This window comes from Oreochromis niloticus, linkage group LG6, assembly GCF_001858045.2.
Source record: "Oreochromis niloticus isolate F11D_XX linkage group LG6, O_niloticus_UMD_NMBU, whole genome shotgun sequence".
Classification (NCBI taxonomy): Eukaryota; Metazoa; Chordata; class Actinopteri; order Cichliformes; family Cichlidae; genus Oreochromis; species Oreochromis niloticus.
The window spans coordinates 31,001,368-31,020,327 of record NC_031971.2 but is presented as its reverse complement, the minus strand read 5'-3'; the positions used below and the strand labels follow the sequence as shown (position 1 = coordinate 31,020,327).

General features: G+C 38.8%; 2 protein-coding genes across 2 annotated transcripts; one reads left to right on the top strand and one right to left on the bottom strand.

Moving 5' to 3' along the window:
* Positions 1 to 824: 824 nt before the first annotated feature.
* On the top strand, positions 825 to 3,506 carry ndufb7 (NADH:ubiquinone oxidoreductase subunit B7). Its single transcript, XM_003449973.4, has 3 exons — positions 825 to 1,104; positions 2,284 to 2,452; positions 3,344 to 3,506. The coding sequence occupies exons 1-3, from the start codon at positions 993 to 995 to the stop codon at positions 3,429 to 3,431; spliced, it is 369 nt and encodes a 122-aa protein (XP_003450021.1). The 5' UTR covers positions 825 to 992; the 3' UTR covers positions 3,432 to 3,506.
* Positions 3,507 to 3,682: 176 nt separating this feature from the next.
* On the bottom strand, positions 3,683 to 17,787 carry tecrb (trans-2,3-enoyl-CoA reductase b). Its single transcript, XM_003449972.5, has 12 exons — positions 17,653 to 17,787; positions 13,178 to 13,228; positions 8,399 to 8,450; positions 8,235 to 8,279; positions 8,019 to 8,122; positions 7,531 to 7,646; positions 6,362 to 6,467; positions 6,129 to 6,201; positions 5,975 to 6,018; positions 5,817 to 5,874; positions 5,225 to 5,313; positions 3,683 to 4,342 (listed from the first exon to the last, which is right to left on the bottom strand). Exons 1-12 carry the CDS (start codon positions 17,665 to 17,667, stop codon positions 4,169 to 4,171), a joined length of 927 nt encoding a protein of 308 aa, XP_003450020.1. The 5' UTR covers positions 17,668 to 17,787; the 3' UTR covers positions 3,683 to 4,168.
* Positions 17,788 to 18,960: the final 1,173 nt, after the last annotated feature.

Genomic DNA, 18,960 nt, shown 5'->3' with positions numbered 1-18,960 from the left:
GACTGATTTATTTAATTTAATTTAATTAATTACAAATTTGAAACACAAAACTATGGTATAATTACTTACACTGAGACATTTAAATAAACAGGAATACATTTTAATTATAGTTTAATTAAGGCTTTTCTCATAACAGACTCAACTGTGCAACAGACGCTAAAACAATAAAACCCTTTTTCACATATGCCAAAGCAAAAAAAGTATTTTTTCGCAATTACATTGTGTAAAAAGACTTTTTGCAATATAATTGCTGAAACTGAGAAAAACTTTCATTCCCAGCATCCTCTTCTATCACATCAACCCTCTGCATGTCCTCCTTGACTACATCTATAAAAATTTTCTGATGTCTTCCTCTTTTCTTTCTGCCTGCCAGCTCCATCTTCAACATCCTTTGTTCAATGTATACACTAACCCTGACCTCCACATGTCCAAACAATTTCAGCTTTGTCTCTAAAGCTGAGCCATCCCTCCTGGTCACTCCCAGTGACAATCTAACATCTTTAGCTCTGCGTCTTATCTTATTGTCATTGCCACCGTCTCCAAAGCAAAGAGAAATCCATATCTGAAAAACAAAACAAAAAGATTTGATTGAAGGCACCTGTGCAATGCTGGACAACATTTAGGTAAGTGACGACTCTGCAGTTCTGATTGACAAAAGCACAAACTGTTTGATGAGTTGTGAGATTCAAATGAGAAACTCATCAGTAGTAATGAAGTATATGTAGAAACAACAGCGGAGTGTTTACGAATACAACGAGAAAGGTGAATGTGCGTGCAGTGACGGGGTTACAAGCGGAACCTTTCTCATTTATCTTGTTTCCCGACTGGCTCGGCTCGGCTGTTTTTTTCCGGTGACAGCCGGAAATGGTAGCAGGAGGCTTGTGGAGGTGACCGAATGGCAGATAGCAGAGTAATTCTGTAAAGATTTCGTTAGCGCCAAAGAAAAGCGACCAGAATTTGTTGATTTCAACAGTGTACGTTTAGTCGGTGTCATGGGAGCCCACCTGGTCAGAAAGTATGCCACCGAGACGGACACCGAACCCGACCCGGCGAAGAAATTCGAGTTCGACCCGCAGTTCGGCTTTGCAGAAAGGAAGGAGAGAGGTTGGTCTGCAGCTAGCAGCTCGGCCACTTTTACAGCTGCGTTTTATATTTATTTCTTTTAATTAATTGAGACTGGAATTGATTAATTAGCAGCTAGTTTGGCCTGCCAACTGTTAGCTTTGCAGTTTACGTTAGCTTTGCAGTAATGTGTTGGTTAGCTTACCAGCTAACTGGTTTTGTTAGTTTGTCATGAGCTGTACCAGGATTTCGGCACAGATTACTCATGACGGGGATTCTTATCTCCGCCATCAAACTAAGTTTATATCACACAAAAAGTTGTATTTTCATGGTTGCATTGCACAACTGGTTTAATCACTCACAGTTCAGATTAGGCTAGAAACTTTCTATGGACCTCTGTGCCAAGATACTTGGAGTCTGGTGTACAAAAGTATACAAACAAAGTCTATACTGACGCAGTCTACTCTTCTCGAGAGTTTAGTTTGAGCATTATCTCTTTCGCAACAGTTTACAGATCTCTGAGTGTTCATCAAACTACAATTAGACATCCTGTCTAGAAATGGAGGAAATTCTCGATTCTCATGGTGAATCGGCGTCCCAAAAGCAACCTCAAAATGCCTACCTCTGACTTGCTTAACCTATATTTACGTATCGACTGTAATAAAAGTGGCAGAAGCCAGTGCAACATTGCAGAAGTCCTCTAGGAAGCTCCTCAATACTACTTTGGGGAGATGAGGCAAAAGCTATCTAAAATACACAGAGAGATCCTTGGTGGGGAAAAAATGACTTTTCCCAGGATACCATATTTAGTGGAGTTAGATATTCATTATTATTGAAAACAGTCCCGACCTCGACCCAGCTGGCATGTTTTTGTGTGATATTGAAAAGGCTGTAAAGTTAAATGACCCCAGAAACTTTGATCAACGAAAATCAAAATCAAACGATTTTGTGCAAGGAATGGTTTGAAAAGTGTCAGAAGCAGCTACTTTTCTGATTCACTTAGTTTTTCCAGACTGCCCTTTAACTGCTTTCTCAATATTTTCAATCAAGACATGAAAATGTTTGGTGATATTAGTTTAGCCATATTGTGTTTATCCATAATTAGGACTAAGAATAAGGTCAGATCACTTATTTTTTCTTGCAAGCTTCTATATCATATTCTATTTAGCACATCAGGATGTTTTACTTGGTAATGATTCAAAATTTGTGTCCCTTTGTCAGAGATGATTGCGACACAGGAGCAGATGAACTTGGCCCAGTTGCCTTTGGAGCAACGGGACTACTGTGCCCATTACCTCCTGAAACTCATGAAGTGCAAGAGGGACAACTGGCCCAACTTCTTGGCCTGCAAGCATGAGAGACACGACTGGGACTACTGCGAGCACCAGGAGTAAGTGCTTACAGTTGTATAGACATTTCTTTGTTGCTGTTAGTGCTGCCATTTAAAACAATAAATAGTAATTAAACTTAAAAATAAAACTTTTTAAATATATATATATAAGTGAAAACTGAGGTCTGCTCCTATGAGTAGATGTTTATTTAGGGTAGATTCACTTTTTTAAAACTATCGATATTGATGAAGCATGTATTACTGTCAGATGTCAGTAGTGATTCATATCTAAAGTAATTATGAAGTCTATGAAAACAATCTGGTCATGTGGAGTCTACAAAACATTAGGTCCATTTAGTAGCTTTCCTTTAACCTCCTAAGAGCCGAACTCTTTCATGCCATGCATTTTTAATTTCTCTTTGCTATTTGGGCTGATTGAGACCTGATGAACGTAAAAACAAAGAATGACCAGATTTTTTATTTATTTATTTTTTTTTACCTGATTTGTTTCTGACAAAAATGAGATCCACATAAGAGGATATTTGCTTTATATTTCTATATAACAGTGGCAGTATAATGTCCTCGTAATTGGATATCAGGCCCTCGTAGAGCAAAATATAGTATTTTGGTCTAGACAACTCAAAATGTGATGTCCACATATGTGGACGCCAGGTCCTAGGAGGTTAAATTTCTTGAGACCCTCACCAAAATGTTAAAGTTCTTGACGTAGCTGTACCAAAAAGTGGAGCATATCGGGGATTTTAACATGGAAGTCTGTGAGGATCAATTCACATTTGAAACTGAAGTTTCTTGCACTTAATTTCTAAGCCTCAGAAATTCCTGCTGGTATAAACAGAGCAACTAGTTTTCTTCTTTGAGTATCAAAGCAACACAAAACCCCAGATTTCATCAATAAACTTCACCCTGATGCTTGTGTGTTTCTGCCTGCAGCTATGTGATGCGTATGAAAGAGTACGAGAGGGAGAGGAGGCTCCAGCTGAGGAAGAAGAGAACTGAGGCTCAGGCTCAAGCAGCATAATCAGTTCATCCTCTGATTCTACTTCTTTGTATATACCTGCTACTGTTCACATTAAACAATATTGTTTAAGCTCTACATCCAGTGTCTTATTACTGAAAATAAAACTGATGTTATAAAAGACAACTCAGCCTATTCAGGTGAACCATTTCACCTTAAAAATGATTTTGACTCATTTGAACATTCCTGTTTTAAAAGGTAGTTTTCAAGTAGTGTAGATGTCATGAATTAATCTGAAATGACACAACCACATGTTGGTTTACTTTTTTTAATAAATTACATCAGACATTAACAAATTAAGTTCTGTCACGGTTTCAGATTTGGATTTATGGAAATAAAAACTGAGAACTCTATGCTGAATATCACCAGGTGCAAAATCAACCCCTAAACAACAGTACTGGATGAAAAAAAGAGGAACTGTGGTGTCATATATACACTGGTTAGTTTAAAGGTGAAAACTGCTCTGGGAAAGCAAACACACATCAAAACTCAATTTACCAATCAGGGTTTGTCTGTCTTCAATAAAAAAAATTAGAGCAATACTAGTGTTTTACATTCTCACACAAGACAAAAGGGGGCAGATTACAGGAAGGGAAAACAAAGGTTGAACATCATGGGACAAAAAAAAAAAAAAAAAAAAAAACAGGCTCCTTTTTCCCAGTCCAAGTTCCAGTGTAGATTTTAGAGCAAGGAAAAGGGGAGGGTTTGATTCCTACAAACAGGCAGTGCTGACTAGTCCTCTACAGGATGAAAGGCAGGATGGGTGAGCGGAGAGGAGGGTAGTCTCGGAACTCTTTCAGGTAGCTGCGGTGCTTCCCCTTGGCCCAAACGGTCATCTGGATGAAGCCCACCAAAGTGAAGAAGGCCACTGGCAGACACTGGGTCATGAGGGTGAAACCAAGCCAGGAGCCCAACTGCAGGAGGAAGGAGAAGGATGTGACACATAAGCTTTCCTTTTCCCCTTATCTGGTTCCTTTGTCACTACACTCTTACAGAGATGGCTGTCAACAGTGAGCAGTACACTGAGAGTTTGGATTTTTATGAATCCATATACATGTGATGGAAATGACTTTTTTTCCATAAAAGATTAATGAGGTAACTACACAATGGATTTATTTTACAGTCAGATTTAAAATCTGGTGGGACAAATAACGTTTTTTTTCACCACCATTGACCTAATTTCCAGACTTCAGATTCTAAACACTAGATTATCTGCTATAGATAGTCAAACAGAGCTCCACCAATCCAACTACAAGTCCCAAAGATCTGTTGTAAGACAGAAGTTCCTGGGTCCATAACGTGACAGATGAGAGCTGTGGTGGAACCTCCCCAATATTTGGCACTTGGCTTTTAAGTTACAAATGAACAATGTATAATTCTCTCTAGGAGAAAAGCCAGTTATGTGATAAAAATGTACTAATGCCACTAGAGGGCAGCAAACTCTTTGGTTAATGCAGCAGTTCTGAACCCTTCAGACTTGCTCCCCCTTGAGAAGAAGGAAAAAAGCTGTTAACAATAAAAGGGTCCGAGTTGAATTAAAGCAGAAGGAAAAGCATAGGGGGGAAAAAGATTAAATCTGCAGTTTCAATCCATATTTTCCCCCCAGACCTATACTGGCTCACCCCACAGTTTAACAAACTGAACATACTTCAATACAAGTGAGACACTACAATTTATATACTCAAGTGAGAGTACATTCAGCTGCATGGTTAAAGCATCAATGACCCTTCTTAAAACTGATTTTTTACTACAGTGGACAGAATACTATTAGCCACCCAAGTCATTAAACCTGTTACCTCATAGGTGTAGTTGGGACAGGAGACCAGCAGAAAGATCCAGGTGAAGGGGTTCTTGGTTGGATAGGGAATCTTCCTGGTCTTAGAGCCTGGATTTAGGGTGGTGGGTGAATGAAAATTCAAAATATTTTCAATCCATGCAGTCATCTTTAGTTTTATTATTTGTTGACAGAATAATGTTTTGTTTAAAACTACTGAGACTGCAAAGAGACCAACATTTTTCAGTCAGATTTGGACTATGAAAATAGCACACACACACACACACACACACACACACACACACACACACACACACACACACACACACACACAAGAAAACAGGGTTCTATATGAAGCTTTTATTTTACACTGAAAATTTCAGTATCTAGTGTCACATATTATACTTCATCATAACTTATCAATATCTTGAGGAAGTCACTTTTTGTTCATAGTCATAGGTGTAGTTTGAGTTTTTGTCATTTTCTATTAGGAAATATTTAAATCATACATTCAGAACAAACTTCTTCTGAAGTAATACTCTTCAAGTATTATATCTAGAAAGAGAAGAAAAGGCATGGAGATAATGATGTACAGATTTGACAGGTGTGTTTACCTGGTGGACGAAGGTTCCGAAGAGCAATGTGGATGGAGAAGTTGCCGATCTGACAGAACTGGAAAAAGAAACCATGTCACTCCTAACATGTTAAATTTAAAAAAACAAAAACAAAAAAACAATGTTTAAAAAAAATCTAAGCATAGATATGTTCTTACCAAGAATATGATGAGGGCAATTCTGATCTGTTGCTCCCCATAAACTGCAAGAGAGGCAATCATTGTAATCAGCAAAGGGAAAAAAAGAGTTACAATGACACACTGGCACGTGTGAGCGTTGATTGTAAGAAATTGTAGCTGCATGCATACTCACTGGGTGGCGTATATAGCGGGTGGTTGATGTAATAAGCCATCCATGCTGCAAAGCCCCAGTAGTAGGTACAGTTCTAAAACAGAATGTGACAGAAACATTGTCAGCCCAACATTTTCAGTCAGAAAATTAAACACTTTTCATCTTGTACTCATTTAAATCAGATCTTCAAAACACAAATTCGTGTGAGGTAAGGTAACATGGACGAATGTAAATGATATGCAATTTTAAGTCACCTTGAAGATGTTGCGTAACGGCATTGTTCCATGAGAGAAGCGATGGACAAACAGCGTCTCCAGGAGTCTCTTAACGTAGTGGAAAGAGTGACACATACAGGCAAGACTGGAAAAATATAGACACTTGATTAGCCTTATTACATTTATCTAAAAAATAACTTAAAAAATATTGGCGGCTGCTAGTATTTTTGAAACCTCTTAACCTATGGTATGGATTTTAAAAAAAAAAATCCTAGGTGATTTTTTAGAGTACTTGACCTCTGACCTTCACCTTGAGATCACCAGGATTCAAACCTATGGTATGGATTTGAAAATCCTACATGACTTCCTTTTTAAGTGATCAGATTCACAAGATTTTGAGAAAACTTGAGCTTGACCTCAAGGTCACCAGGATTCACTCAGCCAAGATTTGTAGCAGATGCACCTATGGTATGAATTTCAAAAACCCCTACACCACCCCAAATCTCGAACTTGGGAGCCCATGTTGCCTCCCCGGCAGGGTGACAACAATAACCCATCAGCCTTTTTAAAATAAATAAATAACATAGGCGTCCTTCATTAAGTTACAAACAAAGCAATGCTTCTTTTAGTTTAGATTATTTAGTGCAACTTTCTTTTGACTGCTTACAGCAAGTTTCTGGGGTTTTGTCAGACTACAGACTAGTTCACATTTAATAAAATCCATTTATAAACCAATGAACACAGTTTGTAGTCTACATCTAAAGTTCTGGCAGGTCATTAGTTTGATCCTATCCCAGAAAATGTGCAAAAGAAAAAACCCTCAATGATTCAAACCCCTGACTCTCAAATTCAGTTGAGACTCTCCTGATGCGATCCATTCTGGATTGCAAAATATCGTTAAAATCCTAAATGTGCAATGTTCACACTATACGACCACATTTGACACCACTGAGCTAAAATAAGGCAAATACTTTAATGTCCGCTTATCAGTGTTTGTATTTGATATACAATTAGGGATAAAACTCATCAGAAGTGTTTACAACACTCAGCTTACAATGTTGTTTACTACAGCTAAAGCTTTATATTTAGATGACACGTACAAGAGTGTTATTAATCTTCTATTTAATCTGTTGAGATGGTCACAAAAGAGGACACGCAGGCTCTGTTTGACTACACAAGTGTTCTGAAAGTGTGTTTGAGACACTCACTGTACAACCCAGTGTTTACTGGTGGTAAAGTCATATTTGGGTGGGTAGATGAAGGGAACCCTGAAGTAGAACAACAGATAGATGACCAGTGGACCGGTGTACTCTGTTAGGAAAACCTGAAAAAACAAACAAACAAGAAAGTAGAATAGATTAGTCAGAACTTTGGAGACTCAAACAATGAACATACACTCTCAGTCATTTTAACCTTGGTCATATATTATTTTCCATCTGCTTGTCCTGCATCTCCCCGCAGAGTCAAAACAACCTTCACTGTCAAAGTGGACTTCTGTGTAGCAAGTTAACCTCAAAGTTGGGTCTAAACGTCTGACCCACAAACACACACTCAATTTATACACACAGGGAAAACTCTATATAGCTCTGCTTGATCCCACTTGCACTGATGTATTTGGGCTTGACAGGGCTGTTGGACCCGTTCATGGCAGCACAATATGTTCCTGTCTTTGGAGCTGTCTTTGTGTTGTACTCACTGTGACCCAGCTGATCTGAGCTCCCAGGTCTCTGAAATAGAAGGTGGCTGTAGTCCCTACAGGAAGATGCTGCAGAACGTCCTCGTCCTTCAGAGACTTCCCCTCTGAAAAAACACACGTTACTTAATATGAGATTTAAAATGTATTTAAAATAAATAAATTATAAAAATAAATGATTTCAAGTCAGAAGGAGAACATTGATTTAAGTGGACCTACTGGGGTCGAGGCGAATGGACTGTCGGGCTGGGTACCACTGAGGATCTGAAACAAACAGAAAACAGATCTTCTTAAGACTGTTGTGAAGTATTTATCTAGGCTACGTTAGAAGATTTCCTTGATCTTGACTTAGATTTATGAGGCTGCAGACAGATGGCACTCACGGCTTTTGTGGAACATAGACTTGATCTCCCCGATGGTGGCATTTGGCTCAACCTACAAATAACATCACAATAAATAAGTGCAGGGACATGTACACACAAAGGAACAGATAATAACCCTGTTTTCCATTCATGATAGTGATTAGGGGTAAATTTAGCTTTGACTGTGTGCGCACACTCCATGGATGGGAGCTATTTAACAGCTGGTATTAGGGTTTCAAAGAAACTTGGCACAGAGACGCACAGCCAAAGTACACAACCTCATGCCAGGCTGCCAGCAATGGCTCAACAACCCCCCAATATAAAAAAGGAATGACGACGAAACAGAAACACGAAGAGCGCACAAAGGTAAATATGGACATGAACAGTTGTTACAGGACAACAAACAGTTAAACCCTGCAATTAGCTTGAATCTTGTTGTTTAAAGTAATAATCACTATCACAATTATTTGAACAAGTGGTTTTATCTGTTTAAGCTAAGGAGGCATGCATTCAAACAAAATATCTGGATATCTATAATTGAGCTATTTATAAATATTAGAGCTATTTCTTATATTTTGTAACTTTATAATATATTGTCTTAGCACGGTGGCACAGTGGTTAGCACTGTTGCCGCACAGCAAGAAGGTCCTGAGTTCAATTCCACCATCAGGCCAGGGTCTTTCTGTGTGGAGTTTGCCTGTTGTTCCCGTGTTTGCGTGGGTTCCCTCCGGGTACTCCGGCTTCCTCCCACCGTCCAAAGACATGCAGCTTGTGGGGATAGGTTAATTGGATAATCGAAATTGTCACTAGGTGTGAATGTGAGTGTGAATGGTTGTCTGTCCCTGTGTGTTGGCCCTGCGACAGACTGGCGACCTGTCCAGGGTGTACCCCGCCTCTCGCCCTATGACAGCTGGGATAGGCTCCAGCGCCCCCTGTGACCCTGAAAAGGATAAGCGGAAGCGAATGGATGGGTGGATGTGTAATTTAGTTCAGTCTGTTACTGTTCTTATTGTCTTAGAGCAACTGTAACAACATATTTTCCTTGGGGACTAAGTATTTGATTCTGATCCTGTTCCACTTACTAGTGCCCATAAAACTGAGACAAGCCCGGGCAAGTCTGACAGCGAGAGCTGTGCCTTAGCCTCTGATTTGTTTACCTTCAAAGGGAGGTACTTCAACCTCCTCTAACAAACAACACATACAAGAAAACTGTTTCTTTCACCAGTTAAGGCAAAAACACCATCAAGTACAACAAGGCAGTGGAAGAGGAGATGGTAGTAACTGGTGGTCAGTGAACTTAATGTAAACAAATGACCTCAAGAATTGCTGGAGCACTCGCTAACTGCACTGAATATGACAGGAAGAGCAAGCAGATTGAAAATGAAGGTTTTAAGCATTTAGTTAAAAAGTTCAACCCAAGCTTCAACTCCTTGGTACAAAATATTTTTCTGTTTTATTATTTGACAATATTTTAACCACGATAAGGTTAAGTTAATTTAATTAAACTAGAGACAGTTGTTTTATACTTTTTCTTAAAATTTCCAGGGAAAACACTACCTAAGCTAAATTTGTGCTTACATTTGGTTTATAGTATGTCACTGGATATACTGCTGGGTCACTACTATTGTACCATAACGCTGCTGCGGGCACCTTTTTTCAGTAGACTCGCTCTTTGAATTAGGTACAGTCTCATAAACAGCAGTAGCTCATTGCAAAAGGAAAATGCCTTTCCTTTACTTAAACTTTAAAATGCTGCTGTCTGCAAGCTGTGAGTATCAATAACGAGCCTGCGTTTCTTTCCATCTGGGAACCAGGGACCTTTTTTGCACAGTGTGAGAACCACTATACTATGTTAAGACTAAAATGCCATTAAAAATGTCAATGTTAAAAAGTGCAAAAACAAAACATAAGGCGAGGTAGTGTGCATTGAGAATGTTACACAATCAAAAGTCCCCAAACAAATGCAATGTAATAAATATTCAAGTAAGATTTAATAGGAAAGAATTTCATGTTTCAGATATGTAACTGTATATTACTATAGAACCACTTAACCCCATTATTTTTTTATTTTAAAATTCAACTGTTAAATAGGCTTATGATTTGCTTTTTATGAGTTTGATTGATAGCATCAAGTTTGGATAAACTATTTATCAAAGGCCCAGAGATACAATTTCTTAGCCAGGCCAGCACTTTTCAGTGTAGACAGTTTAGCAATGGTAAGCCATCTCTGCAATTGTCTTTAAGAAAGGATGTGAACTATTTTTTAAGCTTTAAATCAAACTTGCATTGTCTTGCTGATTGCTTATTTCAGTGCTCACAAGGAGTGTAAGGAGATACTGCTTTACACTCTGTCATCATCTGCCTGTTAAAGTGTCTTAGCTTTCAAAGATCGTGTGACAAATCAGTAGTAGACTGAGCAGGTCTGCTGCTGTAATTGACTTGGCTTCTGTTCATGTCCCCCCGAAGACCACATGCCATTTTCAGCAGGGTGACATCACTATGGTTGAATTAGATGGACCAACCACCTCTCTGAACTCCCACTCTTTCTGCAGGCCTCATTTAGTATGAAGTCAGTTAGTCAGTCATATACACACACCGAGCCAGACATAATACAGAACTTGATTTTTATTTTTTATTTTTTTTTTTTTAAATGTGTCACACAGCTTGTCAGTTTAGCTCCGTTAGCCTACTTTGGAGGACCAAACCTCTCTCCCAAAGGGCCTTCTGTCCAGATCCAAATCTATATCTGTCACATCTGTCAAGCTGCCTCCAAAGAGGTGGTAAGATTGATGATGTTATCACCATAGAAACTCTGCTAAACTGACAACAGAGTATAATCCAATAAGGATACAACCTTATACTCTGCGGTTCTGAGGAGTGGCCTTTAATAAGCCGAGTCTGCCGTGGCTGATCACACCGTGAATTTGACTAATGCAACTCTACACTCACAGGACTCACAACAACAATACACTAAACAGTTCTAATGCAAGAGCAATAACCTGCAGGCTGAGCACTAACAATTTAAATCTGTCAAACATTACAATAACAAAAGCACAGGGGGAGTAGAAATAACTGTAAATATGTCTGATAAAGCTGGCTTAAACATCCTTTCAAAGTAAATATGGCTAATGCAGTACTGATACCCACTTAGTCCCAACTGTAAACACAACTGAAGTCCATCAGTCAACACATTGGTCAAATGTAACAGCGGTGTAAATGGTTTGTTGTATTGCAGCAGTGAAACAGGGCACACTTCAAAATTAAAAAGAATTTTAAAACTGACGTTAAAATGTCAATTAATGTCAAGTCTAAAGCGATCTTGTACTAATTCAGCTTCTGTTGTGATAGATTTTATAGCTACTAAAGCTGTTAAAGTTAAACCGATGCAATCGACAGACTATTGTTCCTGTTTTTTGTCTTAATATCTTGTGTATCTTCAAACAGGTTCAATCACATTTTGGAACAAACAGCATAAAAGCAGAAATATTCACATTTTTCAAAGACTGTCGGAGTGGTTAAACAGGGTCAAACCTGAATCTCATACATATACACACACTTTATATATATATATATAAGATCAATATAATTGTCATGATTAATACCACTGACCAGACAGTGACAAACAAGGGGTAATGATGCTGATGCTGTCTGCATACACTGATAATCATATTAGCTACCTTTATCCAGAATCCAGCCAGAAGCACATAGATTTGAAATAGAAATCCCTCTACAGATAGAGAAATAGTTGCTGCAGGATCCAGATTAACCAGAATACAACCAGTTGGCAACCAGTTGAATCAAGTCTCTAACTGCAAAGCGGTGAGTTGCAGATGAGTTACGGTCATCGGCTCAGACTGACTGCTGAAAATCTGTCTGTGTCTAAAAATTGCACGGCTACTTGCAAACCTTTGCCAATATGCATAACAGACAGCAGTCAGTCTGAGTTGAGTTGTGACTGTTTGGAGACAGGATGCCTCATACCAGGTGTCCTATAACCTCAAAAGTGCTTCCCCAAAGGTGGAAGGTGCTGCATGTTGAACTTCTGAGCAACCAGCTGTTCGTCACACCTACTTATGATTGTTAACAATCACCAGGCAACCACTGAAAAGTGGTTCTGGTCACATTTTATAAAGTGTCATAGTGCAACATGGGAATGCCTTCAAAGCGTCTAGCAATATTTTATCATACATTATCAACATATTTCACTGCACATAAGCGCATGCATTTCTGAGGCCATGCACAACTGTGATTGCATTTATATTGTAATGCCCAGTGCTTTAAGTGAACCGTCTGTCCGACCCCTCCAAAATAATAAGTGTGGGAATAAATACAGGCTACAGACGTAACACAGACTGCATTAGGCTGCAGTTGTTACTCTTATTTTGTACATGTCTTCTTCTATGTGCGTCAATAACCTCTACCATATACAGATGAATAAAACCAGTAGTGCTGTGCTGTATGTATGAAAGGCACTTCAGTGTGTGCACCATTGACAGACAGCAGCACTCAGAGGCTGTGCACACCCACTGACAGACAGTGGGGACTACAGCTATAGCAGCTTTTCCATGTTCTAGAAAACACCTGACTTACATAAAAAGACCATTCTACTGAAATATAAGGAGAGAAATATTGGATCTATTGGACTGAGCAGAGAAGCAAAGATTACATGTGCACAAGCAGTTTTTAAAAAGATCGGGTATCAAAGTAAGTTAGGTGTGAAAGTAAAATTAAAGTTGCATAAATATTTAAGAAAAAAAAAAGGTTCCACAAATGTGTAAAAAAAGAGGAATGATGTCTTACCTTGTCCAGGAAGCAGAGCTTGTCCTTGGTCTTGGCGTCCAGAATCTCCACCTCAAAGAAAACAACAGCCTTTTTAGTTTTTTTGGCAGGTTTGCGTTTACTCTGGGCTTGGACCGGCAGCGGGGCCGGCACTACTGCCCCGTTAGCCACCCTTTTGTTGCCTGTGGCCTCTAATGCTAGGGCATCCATGTCCACAGTTCTTCTCCTGCTCTCGGTTTATTCCCGTCTTCCCCTCAGTTCTCTCGTCACTCTCCACCTCTCAAATGTTTATCTCAGATGCAGGCTAAGCTGGAGAAGAGAGAGGAGGCTCTCAGCTGTGGAAATAAATCTGTCTCTGTCTCTCCCTCTTCCTTCTCCTCCTCCTCCTCCTCCTCTGTCATTCTTTTACTCTCCCTCCCTCCCTGTCTGCACCCCACTCATTCCTTCACTTCTGTTGTGCCACTTTAACTCCCAGGCGACCCCTGCAGCACAAACATATGCCGCGCGCGTGTGTGTGTGTGTGTGTGTGTGTGTGTGTGTTTGTGCGCATATGTAGGAATGCCCGGTATTCCCCAGCTGTCACCTGTGTTTATCATTAAAGAAACTTCCAGAGCTGAGAGGAGTAGCTTCCTTTCAGAGCTGCAGTGACTTGCATTTGAAATATAACTCGTTCCTAAAAACAGACGCCTGATGACCACTGACACTTCTCAACTCCCAGCTAAGTAGAATGATGAAGGAGAGGTAGAGTGACAACACCCCTTTCTAGTTAGACCCCCCCAGTCTTCCTCTACCCAGCTAAATATAAAACACCTCCTGCTAAGTCCACATAACCCGACCTCTCCCTACAGACCCCACACCCATCTGTGTCTATTCTGTGATGTCACGCTTTTACTGTTAACCACACTATGCTGACATTCAATCTTCTCCTAACTTCAACCCCCATGTCCATCCGTAAACACTGTGACACCAGTTTAAGGTTTCACTATCACAGCCTACAGGAGTTTTACAGTATGAAACCAAACTGAACAGCCAGATGTCTCAGTCACATACGACTACAGTCGCCTGTTTCTGCCACCTCAGGGTGATAATACCCCCCCCGTCTGAGGGCTTAGTCAGGGCATTCCCCTTGGCAAACTTTGCCATTCCACTACCTTAGGACGGAGACTTGGGATACAATTTCAAAAAATGAATGAAAGACATGCAGTCACAAGTGGCAGCAGGATCAGATCCGAACTTGGATTTGGACGTGTAAATGCAGACCATCTTGAGTAACAAATTACCGGTATGTCCACTACCTGTATCCAAACATCAGATTTAAACAGGGGCTAAAATTGAATGTTATTCTGGTTTAAAAAATAGATGAATAACTAAAAAAATAACTTAGTGTCGCTCATAATTTAGTATTTAAGTTTTAAATGTCAGAATTGTGAACACTTGTTCACCTTCACATCGCTTTGATTTAATGTACAACAAGACTCAGATGACTCATTGACCATTGTTTTGTCATTTTTGCAAGGCAGCCTGTCTGATTAAATGAAGTGATTTAATTAGTTAATTATTGTCCTGAAAAAAGTAGTCACATAGATTGCCTCATTTTTTTTTCTTCCCAGACACATGACACTGCTGCAGAGACTTTGGGGAAATATCCCTATCTCAGTTTCTGTGTCAGGCACCCCCTTCGCCTGAGCACCTCCCCCCGTCTCATCTATCTATATAAAAGCTCTGGCAGTGACAGTCTGTGCTGCTAATACACTCTGGGGTGAGAGTGGGAAACAGGGAGCACCAAGCTTAAGTGGACTTGAATAATGACCACACAGAACCTATTTATTCAAGGTAAGAGATCATTTTAAAATATTTCACCAATATAAGTAGAAACATTTTGGTTTTTCTACACATTTCTAGATACTCATTACATGTTGATGACTGTGAAGTTGCTCTCTGGTGCTATCTAGTGTAAATGCATTAAAACAGAGATTAAACTGATTAACTCAAAAAATAAATACATATGTATTTACATAATACATATATGTTTTACATAATACATATATGTTTTACATAATACATATATGTTTTACAAAATACGTATGTATATATTTTACAAAATACGTATGTATATATTTTACAAAATACGTATGTATATATTTTACAAAATACGTATGTATATATTTTACAAAATACGTATATATTTTACAAAATACGTATATATATTACAAAATACGTATATATATTACAAAATACGTATATATATTTTACAAAATACGTATATATTTTACAAAATACGTATATATATTTTACAAAATACGTATATATATTTTACAAAATACGTATATATATTTTACAAAATACGTATATATATTTTACAAAATACGTATATATATTTTACAAAATACGTATATATATTTTACAAAATACGTATATATATATATATATATATATATATATATATACACACATATATACACACACACACACACACATATATATATTTCGTGTTATCCAGTTAATTTTAGGGTAAACCTGATTTTTCAGGACTACAAAGGTGGTTCACTTGTTATTGGGCTACATTGCCATAGTTTCTCCCACTGAAAACGCTACGTCCAGATGAACAGAATCAACTTTTGGAGATCGCCATAGTAACTTATGCTGTGAACCTAACCTGCTACGGAGAAGGTCATGTGCCAGATTAGAGGAGAAACCCGAGTATTAGGTAGTTAATAATCTGCTTCATGTGACTGCTTATTCTGACTTAGTGAATCTAGATAACAGAAAGATACCCTGGGTATGTTGAATTCACTTCATCGTACAGAGCCCAGGATGTGGTGGATTGATTTTAGCTCAAGTCAAGTTAGTCAAGATAACAGAGCGCTCTGAATCCAGGTTAGCTGTTTGGTTTCCAAAAGAGACAAAGAACCACAGATATGATGTTAATTAAAGTTTAACATGTGCATTTTGCTTCAAAAGTCAATGAACAACCATGCTTAATATTTATGAATACTGACCAATTTAATAGGTGTTTTTGCCAAATAATCTGAGTCACAAATGTTAGTATAAACACCTGGTGTATGTGATTCCATGATGCTCTGGCATACATGTGGTTATTACACAGTAACTCCATGTACACATCTAAAATGTTTAGAATTTTCAAATCCAGCTAAAGGGCTTGTACTCAAGTTCAAGCCCTTTAGCTGGTTCAAGTGATAACTGACGAGATAAGGTGAGTCAGGCAGCTTGATCAGAGATCTTAAGAGACAGTTATGCCACATTGGCCAGTCAAGTTTTTATCCAGTACTGAGGAATGTTTGGCACCCTCCCATACTGGTTTTAGCCAGAGTTAGAGGAAATCACCAGAAAAGTAATGAAGTACAATAAGTAGTCATAAATCAATGAAATGTACTTTTTTTTTTTTTAAATTAACTCAACATAAGGGCTGCATGCCCTAGTGTGCTGTAGACAAACTGTAAGCATGGAAAAAAGCCCTTACAGTGCAAATAAAGTTGATGCAGTGTGAAAAAGACTAAATTGTTAAATTAAACCAATGTTTAATAAATGATTTATTGTATTATAAAATTTAAAAGCATACGAGTATGCATTTTACTTCAGAGATAATCTAATGTAGTTTGTTCTTTGATATATTTTTTTAATCATTTTCGGTCTTTTTTTCTCATTTAAATTCGAATCCTGCCAACAGGTCTCAAAAGCGACACGTGTCAACGGAGAAAGGGGGAGCCAGAGCAGTTACTGGGTGGGTTGGTTTCTGTCAGACTGCTTCAGATCCTGTCTGATGGGTTTTTTTGTGCTCATGAAACTGTTAACATCTGGAGAAACGTAAGGTGCTTGCACAAGTAAAACGGCTGCTTGCAACAGGAAGCTTTTCACGTTTGTGATAAAGCAGTAAAGAGGCCCCTATGTACGTTTTTCCTTCTTAATATACAAATATCTCAATTATTTTACTCATTCCACTTCATTTAAAATGTATTTTTTAAAATTATTTTTTAACCCACAGTTATACTACAGGGGGTTAATTTAGAAGTGCTGAGATTGCGCACTTGACCGTTCACCTGCATTGGGTAAGAATAAGATAAGAAGCGCCATGAGTCACTCCGGCCAGAGATGGCGATGATGCCGAGCATTATCCTACACCCAGTTATCAGTCTTCAGCTAACAGAGAAGTAGCCTACAATTTACAATGAGAACTTATCAAACGCTCAGCTTAAGTATAATTAATCATATCAGCGGGTGTTGTTTGTGTTTCGGATACAGGATTAGCCAATTAAACCGCGATTTTAACGACAACAGGCCACAGCACCTCGTTCATATAGGGCACAGTATATGAGAGGCGGCGATGCAGCAGCGTGCTATTTTCACTGCTCACGTTTAAAGCTTTAAATTTGAACCTCTTTTCGCTGATTTGGAGAATTGTCTGGGAACTTGTGGGATTATTTAATTAATTCATTTGTAGCCCCACTGACGGATAAAGTTTCATAGATACTACTTACCTCGTAGTGCTTCATCTTGGCAGTTTGCACCCCTTCCTTAGTATCCCAGATGAGTGACAGGAGAGCGTCCAATCAGCGAAGTAATACACAACTGCTGAGGCACAGAGCCGTGCACCATAGGTCAGCACTGCGATCGCGCCGCAGCCAATCAGCTCCCGCATCAATTGCGCGTACACGCCCGGCTTATCAGGGATGTAGCCAATGGGACTTGAGCATTGGGAGCGGTCGCCTCTACGCCGATATTGTTGGATTTTTTTGTAGTCTAAAGGGCAGCTCTCTCAAGTGAACAAGAGATTGTAAAAAACGTTTTTTTCCTGCAGTCACTCGTTCTCAGTTATCTAGTACTTTTTTTTAAATGTTTAATTGCTTTTACTTTGGATGTTTTTTGACTGGAACTACATCATTTAAACTAAATGTTTGCTAGATCTTTGGGTCATCTATTCCAGCTAATGGGTCATCTTATCCTTGTAAATTAAGTGTTGTATTAATAAAGTTTGATTTTTTAAATTACCTGTCATGTGTCACTTCAATGTCTCAAATTTAATGCATTACTGTCTCTGTATGTTTTTCTTTGTCACATTACTGGTGGACTCTTTTGTCACTCCATTTCCTCTTTCAAAATCACTTTTCAACCACTCAACATTTGACCAATGGACAGCATCGTCCAAGTCGAGCAACATGCAGTTGAGATTTGTGCTTAACGTATGGTAGTCCGATTGTGTCAGTTTGCCACTGCTCATAGGTAAATACACATTATTTACCTATGTAACTTTGTTTACCTATACCTATTTACCTAGTTGTTTTCAACTGGTGTAAAAGTGCTTCTGTGCAAGCCTCCAAAATTCTTCTGCATGCTGCTCAACATGCAGCTGTGGGTTGGTAATAAGCAAAGGGAATGAGAGCAGCAACCCCCCCCCCCCCCCACACACACACACACACACACACACAAGGTTTAGGATTAAGTTAACTGGTGATTCTAAACTAGCCAAATGTATGAGTGTGAATGGTTGTCTGTCTCTACTCAGTCTGGTGTGTTGTTAATCTTACAATAGACTGGCGACCTGTTCAGGGTGTACCCTGCCTGTCGTCCTATGAAAAAAAAAAAAAAAAAGGACACTGCTACAGTGATTTGGGTGGGTCTTTCTGTTACCACCCTTTCAGTTAGTACTGGCAGCAGCACTCGCCTGGAAAACAGGTTTTCCTTCACATGACGAAGAATTTTGTGTTTTGTACTTAAGTCAGATTTAGCTTGGATCCTTTTTTAAAATAAGTGATTAATAATAATAATAATAATAATAATAATAATAA

Bases quoted from the DNA above. Each gene is read 5' to 3' on its own strand.
- ndufb7 (XM_003449973.4), top strand. From the start codon at position 993: ATGGGAGCCCACCTGGTCAGAAAGTATGCCACCGAGACGGACACCGAA. The intron at 1,105-2,283 runs GTTGGTCTGCAG...TCCCTTTGTCAG, and splicing joins TGCAGAAAGGAAGGAGAGAG to AGATGATTGCGACACAGGAG. The intron at 2,453-3,343 runs GTAAGTGCTTAC...TTCTGCCTGCAG, and splicing joins GACTACTGCGAGCACCAGGA to CTATGTGATGCGTATGAAAG.
- tecrb (XM_003449972.5), bottom strand. The intron at 5,314-5,816 runs GTAAACACACCT...CCCTAAATCCAG, and splicing joins TCGGAACCTTCGTCCACCAG to GCTCTAAGACCAGGAAGATT. The intron at 4,343-5,224 runs GTAACAGGTTTA...TTCCTCCTGCAG, and splicing joins GTCCCAACTACACCTATGAG to TTGGGCTCCTGGCTTGGTTT.